The sequence below is a fragment of the Aspergillus pseudodeflectus genome (assembly GCF_044049435.1).
Source record: "Aspergillus pseudodeflectus strain CBS 756.74 chromosome Unknown BJX68scaffold_20, whole genome shotgun sequence".
Classification (NCBI taxonomy): Eukaryota; Fungi; Ascomycota; class Eurotiomycetes; order Eurotiales; family Aspergillaceae; genus Aspergillus; species Aspergillus pseudodeflectus.
In genome coordinates this window covers 122,883-138,178 of record NW_027263796.1, presented here as the reverse complement: position 1 = coordinate 138,178, position 15,296 = coordinate 122,883, and the positions used below count along the sequence as shown (strand labels likewise).

The following is a 15,296-nucleotide window of genomic DNA, read 5'->3' as shown; positions in this document are numbered from 1 at the left end:
AAGCTGACCAACTGGCCATGTAGAGCAACCACGCTCAGCTGATCATATGCCTAATCACTGCTTTAACGGTGGTAAAGTCCTCTAAAATAGTTCAGTAGGGTCACATTCTGTGTAGCGCTGTAACAAGTCTAAATATCTATCAGGAACGACCGAATTTCCCCTGTAGCCCAATCTTGAGTAGGCCGTTCGAGACAATCTCATCCTTCCTCTCAACCAGCTCGTCCACAGACCAGTTAACGGACATGTACCTCCCATTCATGAACGTGGCTTGCTCAGAAGCCAACCAAACAGTAACACCGCCAACCAGCTCGAACGTGTCCCTTGAAAAACATTCGAAGGCAGGAGGAGTCATGCGGGTCTTGACGATTCCAGGGTGTACGCTGAAGGTTCGAACTTTGGGATTCTCTGCACGTACAAAATCCTGTAGCTTGATTTGGCAGAGCTTTGAGAGGGCGTAGCTCGATAGACATGGGAATGAATTCAACGCGGCTGCGCTTGTCACGTTTATTATAGTCACCTCACTGTCCTTCCCATTCAGCTGCAAGAACTGTTGGGTCATCAAGAACGTGCCTTTGACATTGACTTCCTATTGTGACATTAGTGTGGCTCAAGCAGGTAGTCTTGTTCAGATGTTCCCCTCACAAAGTTGTACCACCATCTCTCTGCGTCAATCTCAACAAGTGGAAGTGGAGAGCCTCCAGCGCCGGCATTGTTGACAAGGATATCGATTCTTGGATACTCTTCTCTAAGTTCAAGAAATGTGTTCTTGACTTGAGTCTCGTTGCTAATATCGACCACCCTAATGTCAGTCTGAACCGTTGGGGCCACCACATGTATTTCCGCAGCAGCAGCCTCTAGATCATGCTTGTTTCGTCCCACAAGTATAAGGACACTTGTGCCTGCCTTGGCGAAAGACAAGGCAATTCCCTGTGTGGTCGAGTAGTAAGCAGCAGAGCAACCGTGAAAATGTCATGACTACTCACATGACGTCCAATACCTGAACTAGCGCCAGTAACCAGGATTATCTTCCCATTTTGGCTAAGTAATTCTGATGAGGGATCGACGGATGGATAGACATCGTAGTATAAATCTCGAGTGAATTGATCAGCCTTGGCGAAATGGTCGGTAGGCAGGTCGGAGAAGTCCATGTTCGTTATTTCCGCTACCCTTTCGCTCTTCAGCGAATCCTGTAGTTATTGCAGTCTTCTGTACGCGGCAGTCTCGCTAGCTTTATACCCTTCAGGTCAGTGGATTCCTCCCGATGTTATTGCCGTTCGCTGACACTGGAAACTCTAGTTGATCCAACAAAGCAAGGCTCGATGCCGCGCTTAGAGTGCCTCAAGCGGCTAGTCAAGATCGGCGGCCGCACGCCCGCACGCGCAGACACAACTGAACACGGAGATATCTCACCATGACTCGTGGACTGGGCGTACGTTTCCACCGACGAGTCAGCCTGGGGGAGGTGGGGCGGGCGGAAATTGGAAATACCGTCGGATTTAGGGCATTGACGTAGAAACCGCAAACTCGATATAACCGGACGTATGGCGGTATATACAATCAAAGGGTAAGTCACAGCGAGGCCCATATCCTTCTTATCCTGGTTGATAAGGAAGCTAGTGCTGACTAGAAATACGTGCCAGAAATGTCTAAAATGCAGTTCCTCTAGCTCCACGGATTGGAAGTGAGCCAGCAAGAAGCGTACTGGACTTTTTAACACCTGCGAGATCATTAGTAATTGGTAAAGCGAAATAGGTATCAAGTGCACAGATATGTATATATTTGACCTCCAAGCATTTTAATTCTGGCAGATTTCCTAACTTTCCTGCTACCATCATCACAGCCCATGAGATAGCGAGCTCGACATGTACGTGGTGCGCTAATACCATCTATAAATATAGCGGTGACTCCGTTATACGTTTTAGCCAGGTTCATGTATGTCCATCCAACTTTAGAGGACACATTTGCTCGGGTGGAAACGGTCCCCTTAAGCTAAGCCTCAAGAATGATCTACGAGCACTGTTGTCCTGGCTCAGCGGGTTGTGTCCTATTATTATGCGCCTTTATGTACTTGCGTTATTGTAAACAGACGGGATTTTCTATAGCCGATCTGGTTAGCCATGGTGAAAGGTATACCTCTTATTTCATACTCAGTCAGCAAGCAAGCGTCCCTCGCTCGACAAACTTATGACAATAATTGAGTCCAAATTCGCAGCCGACCTTACAGCTTTGGCCTGCGCCCTGTAGTCATCCACTAGTCCTAGCACCCTGAGTATCTCCATACTCCAATATTTAGTGAGATCCAGTTTCGACGCTTTTATCGTTTCCAAATTCCGCTCTGTGATGAAGCAAGAGGTACCAAGACAATTGAGCTGGTAGGGCAGCAGCATGCCGACTAGGCCGGTGCTGACGATGGGTAGATCCATGTCGTACGGAACGGGTCGATGCAAGATGATAATTACGTTGATTTGCGAGACTCGAGCTTGGTATTAGATAGATGTTCGGTCTGTGGCGAACTTCGGAGGATAAATAATTCCCTTAGGCCAGACATGATGTATTTAGCCGTATTATTTCTTCCTTTTCCTTGGGATTTGATTTCCATGGTTGCAACTCCTGTTCGCCCGCTATAGGCATCTGGATCAATTTCATTGGGCATTGATTATCAGTCTCACAGCCTTCGTGGTAAAATTGGAACCCGACCTTGGGTGAGCAGCTTGGGCGATAACTCATTAGCCCCAGGTTCGGCTCGGAGTTAGACCTGCTTGGTGCGGGTGCGGGTGCGGGTGCGGATGTGAGCGTTACTCAGCTGTTTATCCAGCTATCACCCGGGCCCACGTTTCCGTAACAGCCTTTTTCCTAAAGCAGATGCAGTAGCCTACATCTAAATGGGTGCGCTAATACGGGTAGAGAGCGAAAGGCCCAACCCTGTAAGTATTCTCGAGCGTGTGCGGATGCAATTGAACCATTCTCAACTAAGAGAGGGCTATTGACATGGGCCTTTCTGGTAACGTCGAATGCCTGAAAAACCCTCTAACGTGAAGTATTTTTCCATGATTAGTATACAATGTATGAAGTTGTGGGACTACTTCGTGCTCATATGGACAGATGGAAGCGTAAAAAGTATAAATTGCTGACAGTTTCCCTTCGGTAAGTGCGTCTTTGTCCTCGATAACGTCAACCAGCAACAGAAGTGAACAAGGTGGCCTGCGCAAGTTAGTGTACTTTGAGCATAAAAACGCCCACTATTTTATCTGCCTTGTCAAGAGGGCTTGCGCTAACGTAATCCGTTAGGTGCGCAGATCGGGGTTATGACTTGGTCTACCGGAGGGCCAAACAGACGTATTCCCCTTTGCTTATCAATCGATTAGGGAGAATCCGGGTTAATCGCTGTCCTGATGCTGGATGTTTTCCCCCAATTTGTAATCAACGTCCCAGGTGATCCAAAAAGAATGATGCGGCATGGCACGAACTCTCGCGCGATCGATCTCCGGCGATTATAAAGTCCAAGAATCCGAGCCCCGTTAAACAGATATCCAAATATCAACTGCAGGTTTCTCCACGAATTCAAATATCCGAAGCTGCGTATTCACGCAGCCCGATTTCAATGATAAACGTAGGCATCATCGGCCTAAGCGCCTCGAACATGGCCTGGGTTTCTCGCAGCCATGCCTTGGCACTCCAAAAGCCCCCCTTGTCATCAAAGTATAAGCTGAACGCAGTCGCCACGAGCAGTAAGGATACTGCGGTCGTCTCCGCCGAGAGATGGGGAGTTTCGTCTACCAAAGCCTACACGGCAGCTTCTCAATTAGCGAATGACCCAGAGGTTGACCTTGTAGTGGTGGGCGTGAAGTTGCCACTTCATTACGAGTTGGCCCTCCCCTTGTTGGAGGCCGGAAAGGATGTCTTTGTCGAGTGGCCGCTAGCGACCACACTCGACCAAGTGACTGAACTGCAGGCTGCAGCTCGCAGAGGCGGTGGTCGAACGATTGTCGGGCTTCAGGCTCGGGCTTCGCCTGCGATTCTAACGGTACGCCACACGTCGCGGGGGACGACTATCTTCGTGAATGACTTACTGAGTACGGATAGGCAAAAGAAATATTAGACTCCGGGGCCCTTGGGAAGATCGTTGCAACCACGGTCGTCGGGTGGGACAACAGCCTGCTTTACCTGCCACCTCGCTTCGACTACGAGCACGAGGCAGCGAACCGTAAGGGGAGCGTTAGAACCGACATAAGGCACAAGGCTGATAATTGAAATAGGTGCTGACATCTCGACTATCACCTCTGGCCACGTGCTGGATGCGTTGTGCTTCCTCCTCGGAGAGTTCGAGAGTCTGTCATCCACAATAAATTGCTTTTTCCCTAGCATCAGGACACCTCATCATAATGGCCCAGTCAAACGAGACGCTCCGGATTCAATTCTCGTGCACGGCACACTGAAGAGTGGTGCTGTGGCTAGTTTCAGTATGGTATTAACGCCTCCTGGCCTGCCTTCGTCGTTTACCTGGACCATAGCAGGAGAGAAAGGGGCCTTGAAATTTGAATCCAACAACATTAACATTCAAATCTTTCCGCCAAAGCTCTACATTCACACGGCCACAGGTGGCTCTGATACTGCTTCTGAGTGGAAAGAAGTGCTAGTCCCAGAGCCACTTCATTTCGGACAGGTTGGGGAGCTCTATCAGGCGTTTGCGGAAGGCGAGAAGGCTCCTGGGACACTTACCAACTTTGACGGAGCAGCCTTGAGACATAGAATGCTCGAGGCCTGCTTGACAAGCTCAAAGACCGGAATGCGGCAGAGTTATATCTAAGGATGTCGATGTGTGATCGATTAGCTGCCGTTAGAGAGATCCTCAATGACCCATATTACTTCATATAAGACTGTTGTGTGCACTTAATTGCTCAAAGCTTGGTGGCACATGCTTCATTTTACTTTGCCGCTTGAAAAACTTCCGGTAATTTGGTCAGGGAATTTGCTATGCTTGCGCTAGAGTCTGCTGAGACCGGCTCAAGGTGAGGAGCGGCACCGGACCATACAGTCTGTCGGTCCTAAACCTATGGGCTGGGACTAATCCGTGGAGGCTCATGGCCGCTATCAATCCTTACCGCCATGAACCATAATTTGATACCTCTGCCAACACGGTCCCCCTTTATCAGCCCAAGTTGACGACTCATTGTCTGTTTTTATCGTAGTAAAGGGCGTAGACATACTGGAGATGCCTCACTTTTCAGGGTCCATGGAAACCCAAACCCAGACCTCGCCCGACGATGTGCGTGCAGCGTGGGTCTGGCTTGGAGCCCGGTTCCAAGGCCCACATAAGCCTGCAAAGTAGTATAGAATGTAGATTCACTGCACTCGTTATGTATAATAACTATATAGCTTTAGCGTGACGATAGGCTGCTTCATTTCTGCATCCAGGACTGAAGATACCGAGAAGGAATCTCCCTAGATGGGAGGTACCGGTTTGGCGGCGATATTATGAAAACCTGCAGTTATATATTTTTCGGCATTCTTCTTCCTCTAGAAAGGTGTTAGATCGGTGGTAAATCCATAGTAAACTTCGGCGGACCTATCGAACATGTTGAATAGGTCTCCTAAGCTGGGGCTTTGGGAGCATATTTTGCCCAAAGTCAGCCTCAGACCAAGCCTTCAATGGCCCGAGTGCTGTACTCGTTCAACGGTCATTGGGTATTCGACGGGATTAGTATTCGATGGGATTAGCTATTGGTCCTCTAGAGAGACATAGAAATGAGTCGGTATTTCCTTGAAAGCCCCAGTTAAGCCCATGTGCTTTGATCCTCGTTGCTATGAGCGATACATGATATCTCTCCCGCTGCGGCATAAAATGTTAGTCAAGCTCGTCGAACGATACGGATACCATTGGGGTTCGCTGCGCCGGATGTTAGCTACTCAAAGCGTTTCGGTTGAGATGTCAAGGAAGAGGCTCTTGCGTTTAATTGCAGAGGAAGCCTTTCTTGAGGCTGGGCCGCTACGCCTAAGATTAGAATTATTGGTATTCTGGACAGGGTAGCACAGTTGAAATGGTATATCACACTACTACTTATAGCTGCGCTGACCGTCTTTCATTTTCTCACACAATCGGGGAGGCCGGAGTCAACCTCAGGAAGCGTGTCAACTTTCGGAGCGCCTATTTCACGCTTGCAGAATACCATGCGCAATATAAACTAATAATGTAAAATGCTAGTCATTCGGAAGGACCACCATCCCCTCCCCATGATAATTGCTGACAAATCGAAAGGTTGGGGGTGTGAGATTGATATTTGTTCGCAAAATAAATAAAGTCAAGATACTTGAACTTCGCGTCAGAGGGAGGCGTATTTGCCTTAGCATACAAAAATAGTAGGCCGTTGAACATCTTTCCTCGGCTAAAAGGGGGCTGCAGATGCAAAACCTTATTTCGGTGGGGTGAGTTCAAGCTGAGAGTGACGGGACGCCTGGTCCGGTGGAGCTTGCTTCCGGTAGCTTTGCCTGGTCGCCTAGCACACCCGGACAATATCTGATTAGGTAAGCTGCGCAGACTTAGTAGTTAATATCGGGAGTCGGAGTTAAAAAAGCTCGAAGTGCCTAAAACCGACTCGGGTGTGAAGGGCAAATCAGCAAAGTGGGGTTGCGGGAGCCCACGAAATGGCGAGAGTGAGACGAGCCCTCTCCCGGCACGTCCGGTAGAACGTCTTATAATCTACACATACCCGCAGTCCCGCAGCTGTAGCCGCACCTAATTACGGCGATAAGGACGGTAAGGGAGAATTGCAGTAAGGCAGGACCTGGTCCTGAGGAGAAATTGTGTGACTGACAGCCTTAGCGTTGGTCCTAGGCGGACTGCCTCAGCACGATTGAGTTGTCGCCTCCCCGAAAGGGCATTTCCACTATTTGGTCTAAGCAGTGTCCGCCAGCATCACAGTCACTATCATGTCATCGTCCCGCCGAGAAGAAGCAGCTGAAGAAGCACAGGGCAGAGCTGCGCTGGTCTGTCTAACCTGCAAGGCAGGCAAGCGACCGTGCGATAAGCGGCTTCCAATCTGTTCTCGATGTAGAAAGTACGTTTGACGTCCGATTGACACCTTAGCACTGAAGATCAAACAAGGTACATACAGCACAGATACTGAATTCTGCCTATTGTGTAGACTAGACAAGCCATGCCAATACCCAGCCGCCTCGCAACCAGGACCCGTGACTCAACCGATCCAATCAACGCCATGCATGGATAGGGTGTGGCCTGATGCATGTCTCCGGTGTAAGGTGCATAAGCGTGGATGTGATCGCCTCATTCCGAAGTGCTCCCGCTGCCTAAGGTACGTAAAGGCCGCTCGGAATACCAAATAAAAGGGTCGATGGGGCCACAATTGGACCGTCAATTTGTACTAACGAGGTTTACCTGTATCTTAGAATAGGAGCCAGCTGTACTTACCGAGGGAGAAGCCCGCAGCCCGCAGTCGTTCTTCCTGATGATACTGAAGCAGGCACCGATAGCGTCCAACTAAGGATGGACTTCATTCCTTCGGCAGAGACGGAACTAGGAGTGGCGTTCGAACCTCCTATGAGGTGTCGCTCATACATGTCGCACCTAATACAATTCTGTGGGTCCTGTCGCAGAGCTCCATTTAGATACACTAACCACTCACCATCCGAAAGTTCTCACGTCTGTCGCTTTACCCTCGGATACAGTGGTGCCTTACAGTCTGGCACACCATCTCCGTTCTCAATGGATGCAACACGCTATGTGCGATCCCTGTCTATTCCATGCCACACTGTTCAGTGCATCCGCATCGATAGACATGCTTCAAGGCCGGCAGAATACCGCACGAACGCTGTACCACCACACCTGGGCTATCCGCTTGATCAACGAACGGTTAGCACCACCAGAGCCAGCCCTCAACTATGGGACGCTGGGAGCCGTAATACCCTTGCTATATTACAATGTGGGTGCACTTCCTATGGGATATAGTCTGCGAGATAGGTAGTGCTAACGACTCATAGATGCTCGCACTTGACCGGGACTCTGCGGTCGCGCACCAGAAGGGCCTGGTGAAGATGCTCCTGGCGACGCCCCAATCCTTCCGAGCCGATATAGGACCCCTGATTGCAATTGTCAAGATGTACGTCGCCATTACCTTTCACTAAACCGATTGATCTGTTACTCATCTTTCTAGCGCCATGCTCTCGTTCGCCTGCATATATGACCTGCTGCCCGTTTGGGACTGCTTATCCTCTGAATCAGTCCGCCCGAGCACGATTCTCCGGAATGTAGTGTTGAGGGCCACTTTTGGCAATGACGAATTATCTTTTGAGAAAGAGACTACGGATGCAATATTGGACGTGTACGAAGCCATGTCACGTCTAGATCATATAGTCCAGGCCGACCGCTGTAGTATTTCTGCTGAAGTTGAGCGTGCAGTCTCTTTCGCAACGACGAGTACTTGGACTAGCAGAGCCGAATATAGCCACCCTCTTACTCCGCCAGAAAGACTTAATGTATGCTGCCGGTTCTCCTGCCAATTGTTCTGGAAAATGCTTCGACGACAATGGCATCCGCAGCAAGCACCAGACACGACCGGAGATCATGAAGTTCGACAGCTTCTAAAATACCTGTCGAAAATAGAACCATTATATTGGATCCGCAACGCTCCGGAAGTGGTCACTTGGGTTTCCTTTACGGGCGCGGCTGCCTCGGAGCACCGAGATGCGTGCGTTGCCTTCATCGGCAAAGCGGGAACGATATTGACAGCCATCGACGACGAAAAGCTGACTCTTATAAAGCAAGGGTGGAGGTATTTCCGCCTACTAAAAAGTCTTACTGGAGACGGTAACTTGCTTGCCGTTTCGGGAGACGATTGATACGCTTCAACTGGTGAATGGGATGTGGCATGAAATCGCCTATTCGTACCCTCGACTTCTAAGGACCCTCGTCGTCCACTCCCAGAGATCCCCCCCCATCTTCGGGTCCGAGCCGGCTTTACTGGGCGCCGAGACCTTTCCAATTGGCAGCAAGTATGCTCCATTGTCGGACTCTAACCGTAGCTTCGGCGACACAGCGGCAAAAAGAATATTTCCTGCCCCTTTTCGTGGACCAGGCGCACCCAGTTCGACAAGAGGCTTTATCAACCGATAGAGCGGAGTTGACGAGATCGGCCCTGCGGATAAGTCCCTAATAACTGTCAGATCCGTGCATTGAATGGTCGGACAGGAACCAGCAACATACGTCTTCACCGTTCCCGGATGCAAGGACAATGTAAGAATGCTTGGATACCTCTTGGCCAGAAAGTTGGCAAGCTTAGAGTGGCCGTATCGGGCCCAGACAGAGAAATTGTCCTTCATGTTCATATCTGAGAATATTATCCCCTCCTTCGGTGCGAGTTTCGCGTGCCCGTCGCTGGACACATTCACAATGCGCACGCTTCCCTATTCAGCCCTGTCTGCCGTCTTTTGGAGTATCGGGATGAGTAACTTTGTGAACAGGAAGTGGCCGATATAGTTCACCTAACTGCTCAGCTGTAGGTCCAACAAAGCTGCTATATAGGGTTGGACCTACCCCTATCTGCATCTCAAACCCCTGTCCTGTCTCCTCGTACGGGAGGCACATAACCTCGAACGAGTAAGCAACGCCTGAGGAGGAGAAGAGCCCTACACACGCCAGCGTTATTCACAAGTAAATGAAGGCATGACTCGAGCCTACACCGTCTATTATCAGAAACAACATTCACACACACAACAAAAGTCGCCAGTACAACTCACTGAGCAAACATCATTGCCGCATCCTGTACACTATCCATATCGGCCAAGTCTAGCACCAGATACCGCACATCTGCATCTGGGCACTCAGAAAGGATATCCCGCTTCGCAGCTTTGAACTTCGTGGCTGACCGACTGGCAATATACACCCGGGCGCCATTTTTCGCAAGTTCGATGCTGGTGCCGAAGCCGCTATCGGCGATTGAAGAAATGAGAAACTCATCACTAGCTGGGCGGGAAAATAACCAATTGACCTAGGAGAAGTGCATACAGTCCTGTGTGTCCACCCGTTACGACGGCGACTTTCCCGGCGAGGTTCGGGATGAAATCGTGTGAGTTATTGCTCATTGCTAGGTGGGAAGGGAAGTGCTTCGCTGTCTCTAGCTCATGTTAAGGGGTGCTCTGCCCTTTTATCCTATATCCTTGCCTCGAATCCTGAATATAGAGGCCACTCCTAACCCGAGGGCACGGGGGTCAAATGACAAGGTGCGGGTGCGGGTGTGGGTCGATCATCCATATGCAGTGCCCTCCAGGTTTGACTTCAAGGTTACGGTGCCCCCATACTGGAAATGCCGCCTTGATTGGTTGCTCACTATGATGTTGTCAATTGATCCCGCCATGCTCAGAGCGAATTTGAAGTGGAATGGGCCTCCATGATGAAATATACTATGAGTGGTAATCCATTGCCAAAGGTTTATCAGAGGCTACCCAACTCGCTCATGTGACGCTCCGTCGCTCGTTTTCCGCAATCTGGGAATGGCAGAACCTAGAAATGGTGGTCAGCATTGTATTCGCTCGTTGGGTATCCCTGTTACTGTGTGACCCGAGGCCTGCACTTTTACAATAATCGTATCCTTGATTTACGTCTGCTTGTGCTACAAGTGGCCCCGCCGGACTTGTTGCTAACCTCTGACACACTGGGACAAGTCTAACTCATTGGCATTTCTTTCAACTTCACCATAGGTCTAGCAGTATAGTTTGCCACAATCAAGACTCTTTTCATCCCATCCTGTCTGTCGCTCATGATTCCACTGCTCTGATTGGAGAGTAAATGATTATTATTTCACAGCTAGTACAGGCCCCAAGCCGGGGCCATGAAAAAGAGACCACAGGTCTCAATCCTAGTCCTTACAGGCGTCTTCTGGGCTGAGAAGGTATAGGCATGGATGGACCTGGTATCACAAATTTCCACGAAACATATAGGCAATTCCTAACAGTAGGTTTGCATGGGTTATGCCTGAGCTTCAGCACAACACGCCCACACCAACTCCCATGAGATTATCGATGACTGGGTGGCTACTAGGCCGAGGGATCCAGACGTAGCAACAATACGCCAAAGCCATAGATGTGGGTGGGAAGAGAGTATCGAGGGCTTGCAGTATCTGCCGAGTCTATACTATGCTGACCTCTATTTTCCTGCCATCTTCTCTGATAGGTCTAATTCAACCACCAACAAGAATATTACGAATACCGCCCACATACCTCGTTTTGCTCAGAGAGTGCCCGAGGAGGCAAGTGGAGAGGCTGGGCTGGTAGACTGAAGAAGCTCGAGAATGTCCGGAGCCCCCTGTCGAGTAGGTAAAAGCACCAACTACGAGCGGAAGAGTTGAAAATACTTGGCAAGTTCACGTGGAAGCATGGTGAGTCTGAGCACACGCACACATATATGTGCATCCATAATATGTCCAGAGCCCAACACCTGATAAACCCACTAGAAGGACTTCTTCAACCACTGCGTCTGCGAGTTGCAGTATTCTAATAGTCCAGCCAGACCCCATTCAACACCGATACCACTCTGCTTGTGCCCACCGAACGGCGCCATAGGCGACACATCAAAGTGCGAGTTCACCCAGACCACGCCAGCCTCCAATCGGTCTGCAATACGAGTCGCGCGCTCAAGGTCCTTGCTCCACACGGAGGCACCCAAGGCCGTTTCCAGCGCGTTAGCCTTTTTGATCACATCCTCCTCATCGGACCACTTCATAACGGGGAGAATAGGTGCGAATGCTTCCTCTTGAACGACACGCGATGAGTCGGGGGGGTTGTCGATGATGGTCGGGTGGATAAAATATCCATTTGACTCTTCGATCGTGCCACCAAGAACAGGTTTGAGTTTCTCTGTGTCGATGGAACTGAAGAGATTCTTGGTCTTTTCAAACTGCATCTTGTTTTGGACGGGGCCGAAGAAAACATCAGCCTCGGTGCCGTTACCGACCTTGAGAGACTTGACGAATGCCACCAACTTCCCCAGGAACTCGTCGTAGATTTCCTCGTGCACATAGAGCCGTTTTATGATCTTGCAGATCTGGGAGCTGCACAAGTACGAGAGAATCCCGACCTGTTGATCACGTAAGTTCTACTCGTAGGATCTGACGGAGAAGAGCTTACCTGAGGGATTACTGTATCCATATCGACATCACCACAAATAATCGCCGGGTCGTTACCACCCAGTTCAAGTGTAACACGCTTCAGGGTCTTAGAGCAGCTCGCCATGACTCTCTTGCCAGTCGCAATTGATCCCGTGAATGAGATCTGGTCAATGCCAGGGTGCTCAGTCATCATCGGGCCCAGATTATCGTCTCCACTGAGACACTGCACAACACCCGGAGGGAAGAACCATGTTGCTAGCTCCGCGAGCTTCAATTCACAGTATGGCGTGAATGGTGATGGTTTCACGATGACCGCGTTTCCAGTAAATACGGCAGATACGATCTTCCCAACAGCAAAGAGGACTGGGAAATTCCAGGGCACAATGGCACCAGCCACCCCTATGGGCTTATAACGTTGAATGACTCTGCGGTCTTCGGTCTCTTCAATGGTGTTTATAGGAATCTCAATGCTGCTGAGTCCCCGAATCCATGTGCCCGCCATACGGACTTCAGTGCTAGCTTGAGACAGGGGCTTACCCTGCTCCATGGTGAGAGTCTTGGAGAATCCATCGATATTAGCTTCAATGGCATCGGCGTAGGCGTGGAGGGCAGCGCGCCGCTCTTCCAAGGAACTTGTAGACCACGTATTGAAAGCCGCGCGGGCCGCTTGGACTGCCTTGTCAAGGTCCTCCTGAGTGGCGACGGGGACTGCGGGATTGGGCTCCCCGGTGGCTGGGTTAATACCATGGCGGGTCACGGCCGTCGAGGTCAATTCATTATTGATGACATTGTGGAATGTCTGTGCAAATGCCAATTAGACTACAGTGTGAAGTTCTGTAAGTTGACTATTCTATAGAACCTACCATAAAGTCCAACGCACTATTCTTATCGGAGGCTGCCATTGCAATAGTCCCAGGTAGAACGTGTCGTGAGGAGAGTGGAACAGACGAGTTTCAGTAAAATAATGAAATTAATGGCGATCACGATGTAACAGGGTGCTAGAGGATGAGGCTTCCAAGCCGCCTTGCTATCAGGGAGGCCGCAGACTATATACACCCATTCAGCTATCGCCATCACCAAAAATTAATTCCGAAATCCGCTGCTGTCCCTCTGATATCCATAGAAGTCTGATCCAATTGGTTTTGCAGGCCGGGGAACTTGCTTGACTTTATCTATCGATCCGCAGCCGCAGCCGCAGCCGCATCTTTACATACTGGCATGGGAGAATGGATATCAATGTTGGATTGACTCTTCTGTCGTAAAAACCGGACAGCACGCATTCATTATCTTCATCCGCCTCTGTAGACATATTCCATTGCTTCTTCCACTCATATTCCGTCACTGCCCCCCGCTCCTGTGCTTGCCGTAGCGCATCGCGTAGCTTCTGGGTGCCTCAATGCGAGGGTGACCGGCCAGGTACCCTTCGCGTTTAAATTACTAAAGCAGCGACACCTCCTGTATGCAGATATCTACTTATAGTTAATTCTCGCGGAGTAGAAGCGGCAGCTTTATTGACGGATCGCAATCCATCCACTGGCATCTAATATGGTCTTATCAATCATGAATTACTGAACTCCTACGGAAGGTAGGTCGCGTGCCGAAATTTTCAGGTTAACGGTTTATTGTAACATACAAGCTCAAACTCCTTTACCATAACACTATCTCCAACTATAGTGCAACACGCAGCCCTTCGCCATTGTTGGGACAATGGCTGAGAGTCACCAGTCCAAGACTGCCCTGGCCTAAATCATTGTAAAGTCTCAATAATCGCGGACCAAAGCGGACGAGCAAGTATGGGATTCACACCGAATGACTATATGCGTTCATCCGTTCTTCCGTTCAATAGCCCCAGCAAAATCCTTCAAGAATTTCCAAGTCCCCTCTGCCTTGTATCCCTTGGCGTCCCACTCGGTAATGCTCCTTGGGAAGAAAGGAAGGACCTCCAAAGACTTGCATCATGGGCAATGACAACCATAACCTTGGATGAGCCATCGAACTGTAGCAGCTTTTCAAGAGCGATCTGAGCATCTCCCAGATCCTCGTTCATTGCGGCGTTCAACTGGTAGAAGGGAGTGACCCTGGCATCCAATCCTCGCACCTTTGCAGAAGAAACTGCTTCGAAAATGGACCCGGGACATACAGAGGTGGAGGAGATATTGTCGCCGAGTGGCAAGGGCCTGATCTTAGTCGGAAGCGGGAGGTGTTTAGTTGGACGGTACTCCCCCGGGTGATGAGCAATATCGCCCCCGAGGAAGATGAAGCGGTCCTTCGACGTCCGAGCCAGAGCACTAATGTGGTTGTGCGCTATGATTTCGAAACTATCAGTAACTTATCACCCTGAAAGGAGCATCAAGTTGCGACAGCACAGACTAAAGAGACCCACTATGTCCGCTTGATTTGAGCAGGTACAGGCTTCCATCGTGGAAGAAGTCGATGGCCAAAAAGCCACCAATAGTCATTGCGTCACTGAAATCCAGCTCGACCAAGCTACGACCCGAGAAAGCGTCGTCAGTCACCAGAGCATCCTCGTTGGTAGGATAACCCGGGAACGTCGCTTTATTGCGCTTAAAGCCGGGTCCTACGATTAGATCCGTGGAGGAGGGGAAAAGAGATGGATCTCCTGTATGGTCCATATGGTGGTGTGACCAGATAATAGCATTGATGGATTCCAGGGGAACATTCGCGTTGCGAAGTTGATCGGCGACGTCTTGCTCAATCTCCACGAGTGCCTTCGCAGACTCGATTTGGTGAAGGGCTTTTCGTTCGATCACCGTTAGCATATGTAGGAAGGCTAACATGTGTTGCACGGGTGAATAGCACGGTCGGCACTATATATAGGAGGGACCCTGCTTACTGGGCGGTGGCAGCTTCTCCTTCCAATCTTTTCTGATCCCAAGGTCAAAGAGGACCTTCTTATTCAGCCTCTTGTTCTCGATTAGGAAGCTATAGCAGGGCATGTCAAGCACATCATGCCCTGAAATGGGCTTGTCGACCACGTAGGCTGTCGGTACCGTCGTTCGTCCCGCATGGATAATCGACACATCCACAGTCGTGCCCATATCTTCCGGTAGTAACGCCGCCATTGTTTTTCTTGAAGCCGAGAATGAATATGTTGGGGGAATGGACAGAATTTGGTCTATCGTAATGAACCGGAAAGCCTTACTGTAGACCAAGTGGCTA

At 50.0% G+C, this 15,296-nt stretch overlaps 7 protein-coding genes across 7 annotated transcripts; 2 read left to right on the top strand and 5 right to left on the bottom strand.

The window, feature by feature from the left end:
- Positions 1–139: 139 nt before the first annotated feature.
- Positions 140–1,148, bottom strand: BJX68DRAFT_255152 (SDR family NAD(P)-dependent oxidoreductase; the record flags this gene model as incomplete). Its single annotated transcript, XM_071042997.1, has 3 exons — positions 140–586; positions 643–927; positions 984–1,148. The coding sequence occupies 3 exons, from the start codon at positions 1,146–1,148 to the stop codon at positions 140–142; spliced, it is 897 nt and encodes a 298-aa protein (XP_070899275.1).
- A 2,492-nt stretch (positions 1,149–3,640) lies between these two features.
- On the top strand, positions 3,641–4,807 carry BJX68DRAFT_266616 (Gfo/Idh/MocA family protein; the record flags this gene model as incomplete). The annotated part of the gene is made up of 3 exons (XM_071045552.1): positions 3,641–4,024; positions 4,084–4,204; positions 4,257–4,807. 3 exons carry the CDS (start codon positions 3,641–3,643, stop codon positions 4,805–4,807), a joined length of 1,056 nt encoding a protein of 351 aa, XP_070899274.1.
- A 2,986-nt stretch (positions 4,808–7,793) lies between these two features.
- BJX68DRAFT_266615 (uncharacterized protein) lies at positions 7,794–8,853 on the top strand (the record flags this gene model as incomplete). The annotated part of the gene is made up of 3 exons (XM_071045551.1): positions 7,794–7,937; positions 7,996–8,114; positions 8,169–8,853. The coding sequence occupies 3 exons, from the start codon at positions 7,794–7,796 to the stop codon at positions 8,851–8,853; spliced, it is 948 nt and encodes a 315-aa protein (XP_070899273.1).
- Positions 8,854–8,892: 39 nt separating this feature from the next.
- On the bottom strand, positions 8,893–9,333 carry BJX68DRAFT_266614 (uncharacterized protein; the record flags this gene model as incomplete). The annotated part of the gene is made up of 2 exons (XM_071045550.1): positions 8,893–9,163; positions 9,218–9,333. 2 exons carry the CDS (start codon positions 9,331–9,333, stop codon positions 8,893–8,895), a joined length of 387 nt encoding a protein of 128 aa, XP_070899272.1.
- A 413-nt stretch (positions 9,334–9,746) lies between these two features.
- BJX68DRAFT_266613 (uncharacterized protein) lies at positions 9,747–10,095 on the bottom strand (the record flags this gene model as incomplete). The annotated part of the gene is made up of 2 exons (XM_071045549.1): positions 9,747–9,939; positions 10,019–10,095. The coding sequence occupies 2 exons, from the start codon at positions 10,093–10,095 to the stop codon at positions 9,747–9,749; spliced, it is 270 nt and encodes an 89-aa protein (XP_070899271.1).
- Positions 10,096–11,458: 1,363 nt separating this feature from the next.
- Positions 11,459–13,018, bottom strand: BJX68DRAFT_266612 (aldehyde dehydrogenase family protein; the record flags this gene model as incomplete). The annotated part of the gene is made up of 3 exons (XM_071045548.1): positions 11,459–12,085; positions 12,136–12,915; positions 12,980–13,018. 3 exons carry the CDS (start codon positions 13,016–13,018, stop codon positions 11,459–11,461), a joined length of 1,446 nt encoding a protein of 481 aa, XP_070899270.1.
- Positions 13,019–13,977: 959 nt separating this feature from the next.
- On the bottom strand, positions 13,978–15,199 carry BJX68DRAFT_255150 (MBL fold metallo-hydrolase; the record flags this gene model as incomplete). The annotated part of the gene is made up of 3 exons (XM_071042996.1): positions 13,978–14,420; positions 14,500–14,907; positions 14,971–15,199. 3 exons carry the CDS (start codon positions 15,197–15,199, stop codon positions 13,978–13,980), a joined length of 1,080 nt encoding a protein of 359 aa, XP_070899269.1.
- Positions 15,200–15,296: the final 97 nt, after the last annotated feature.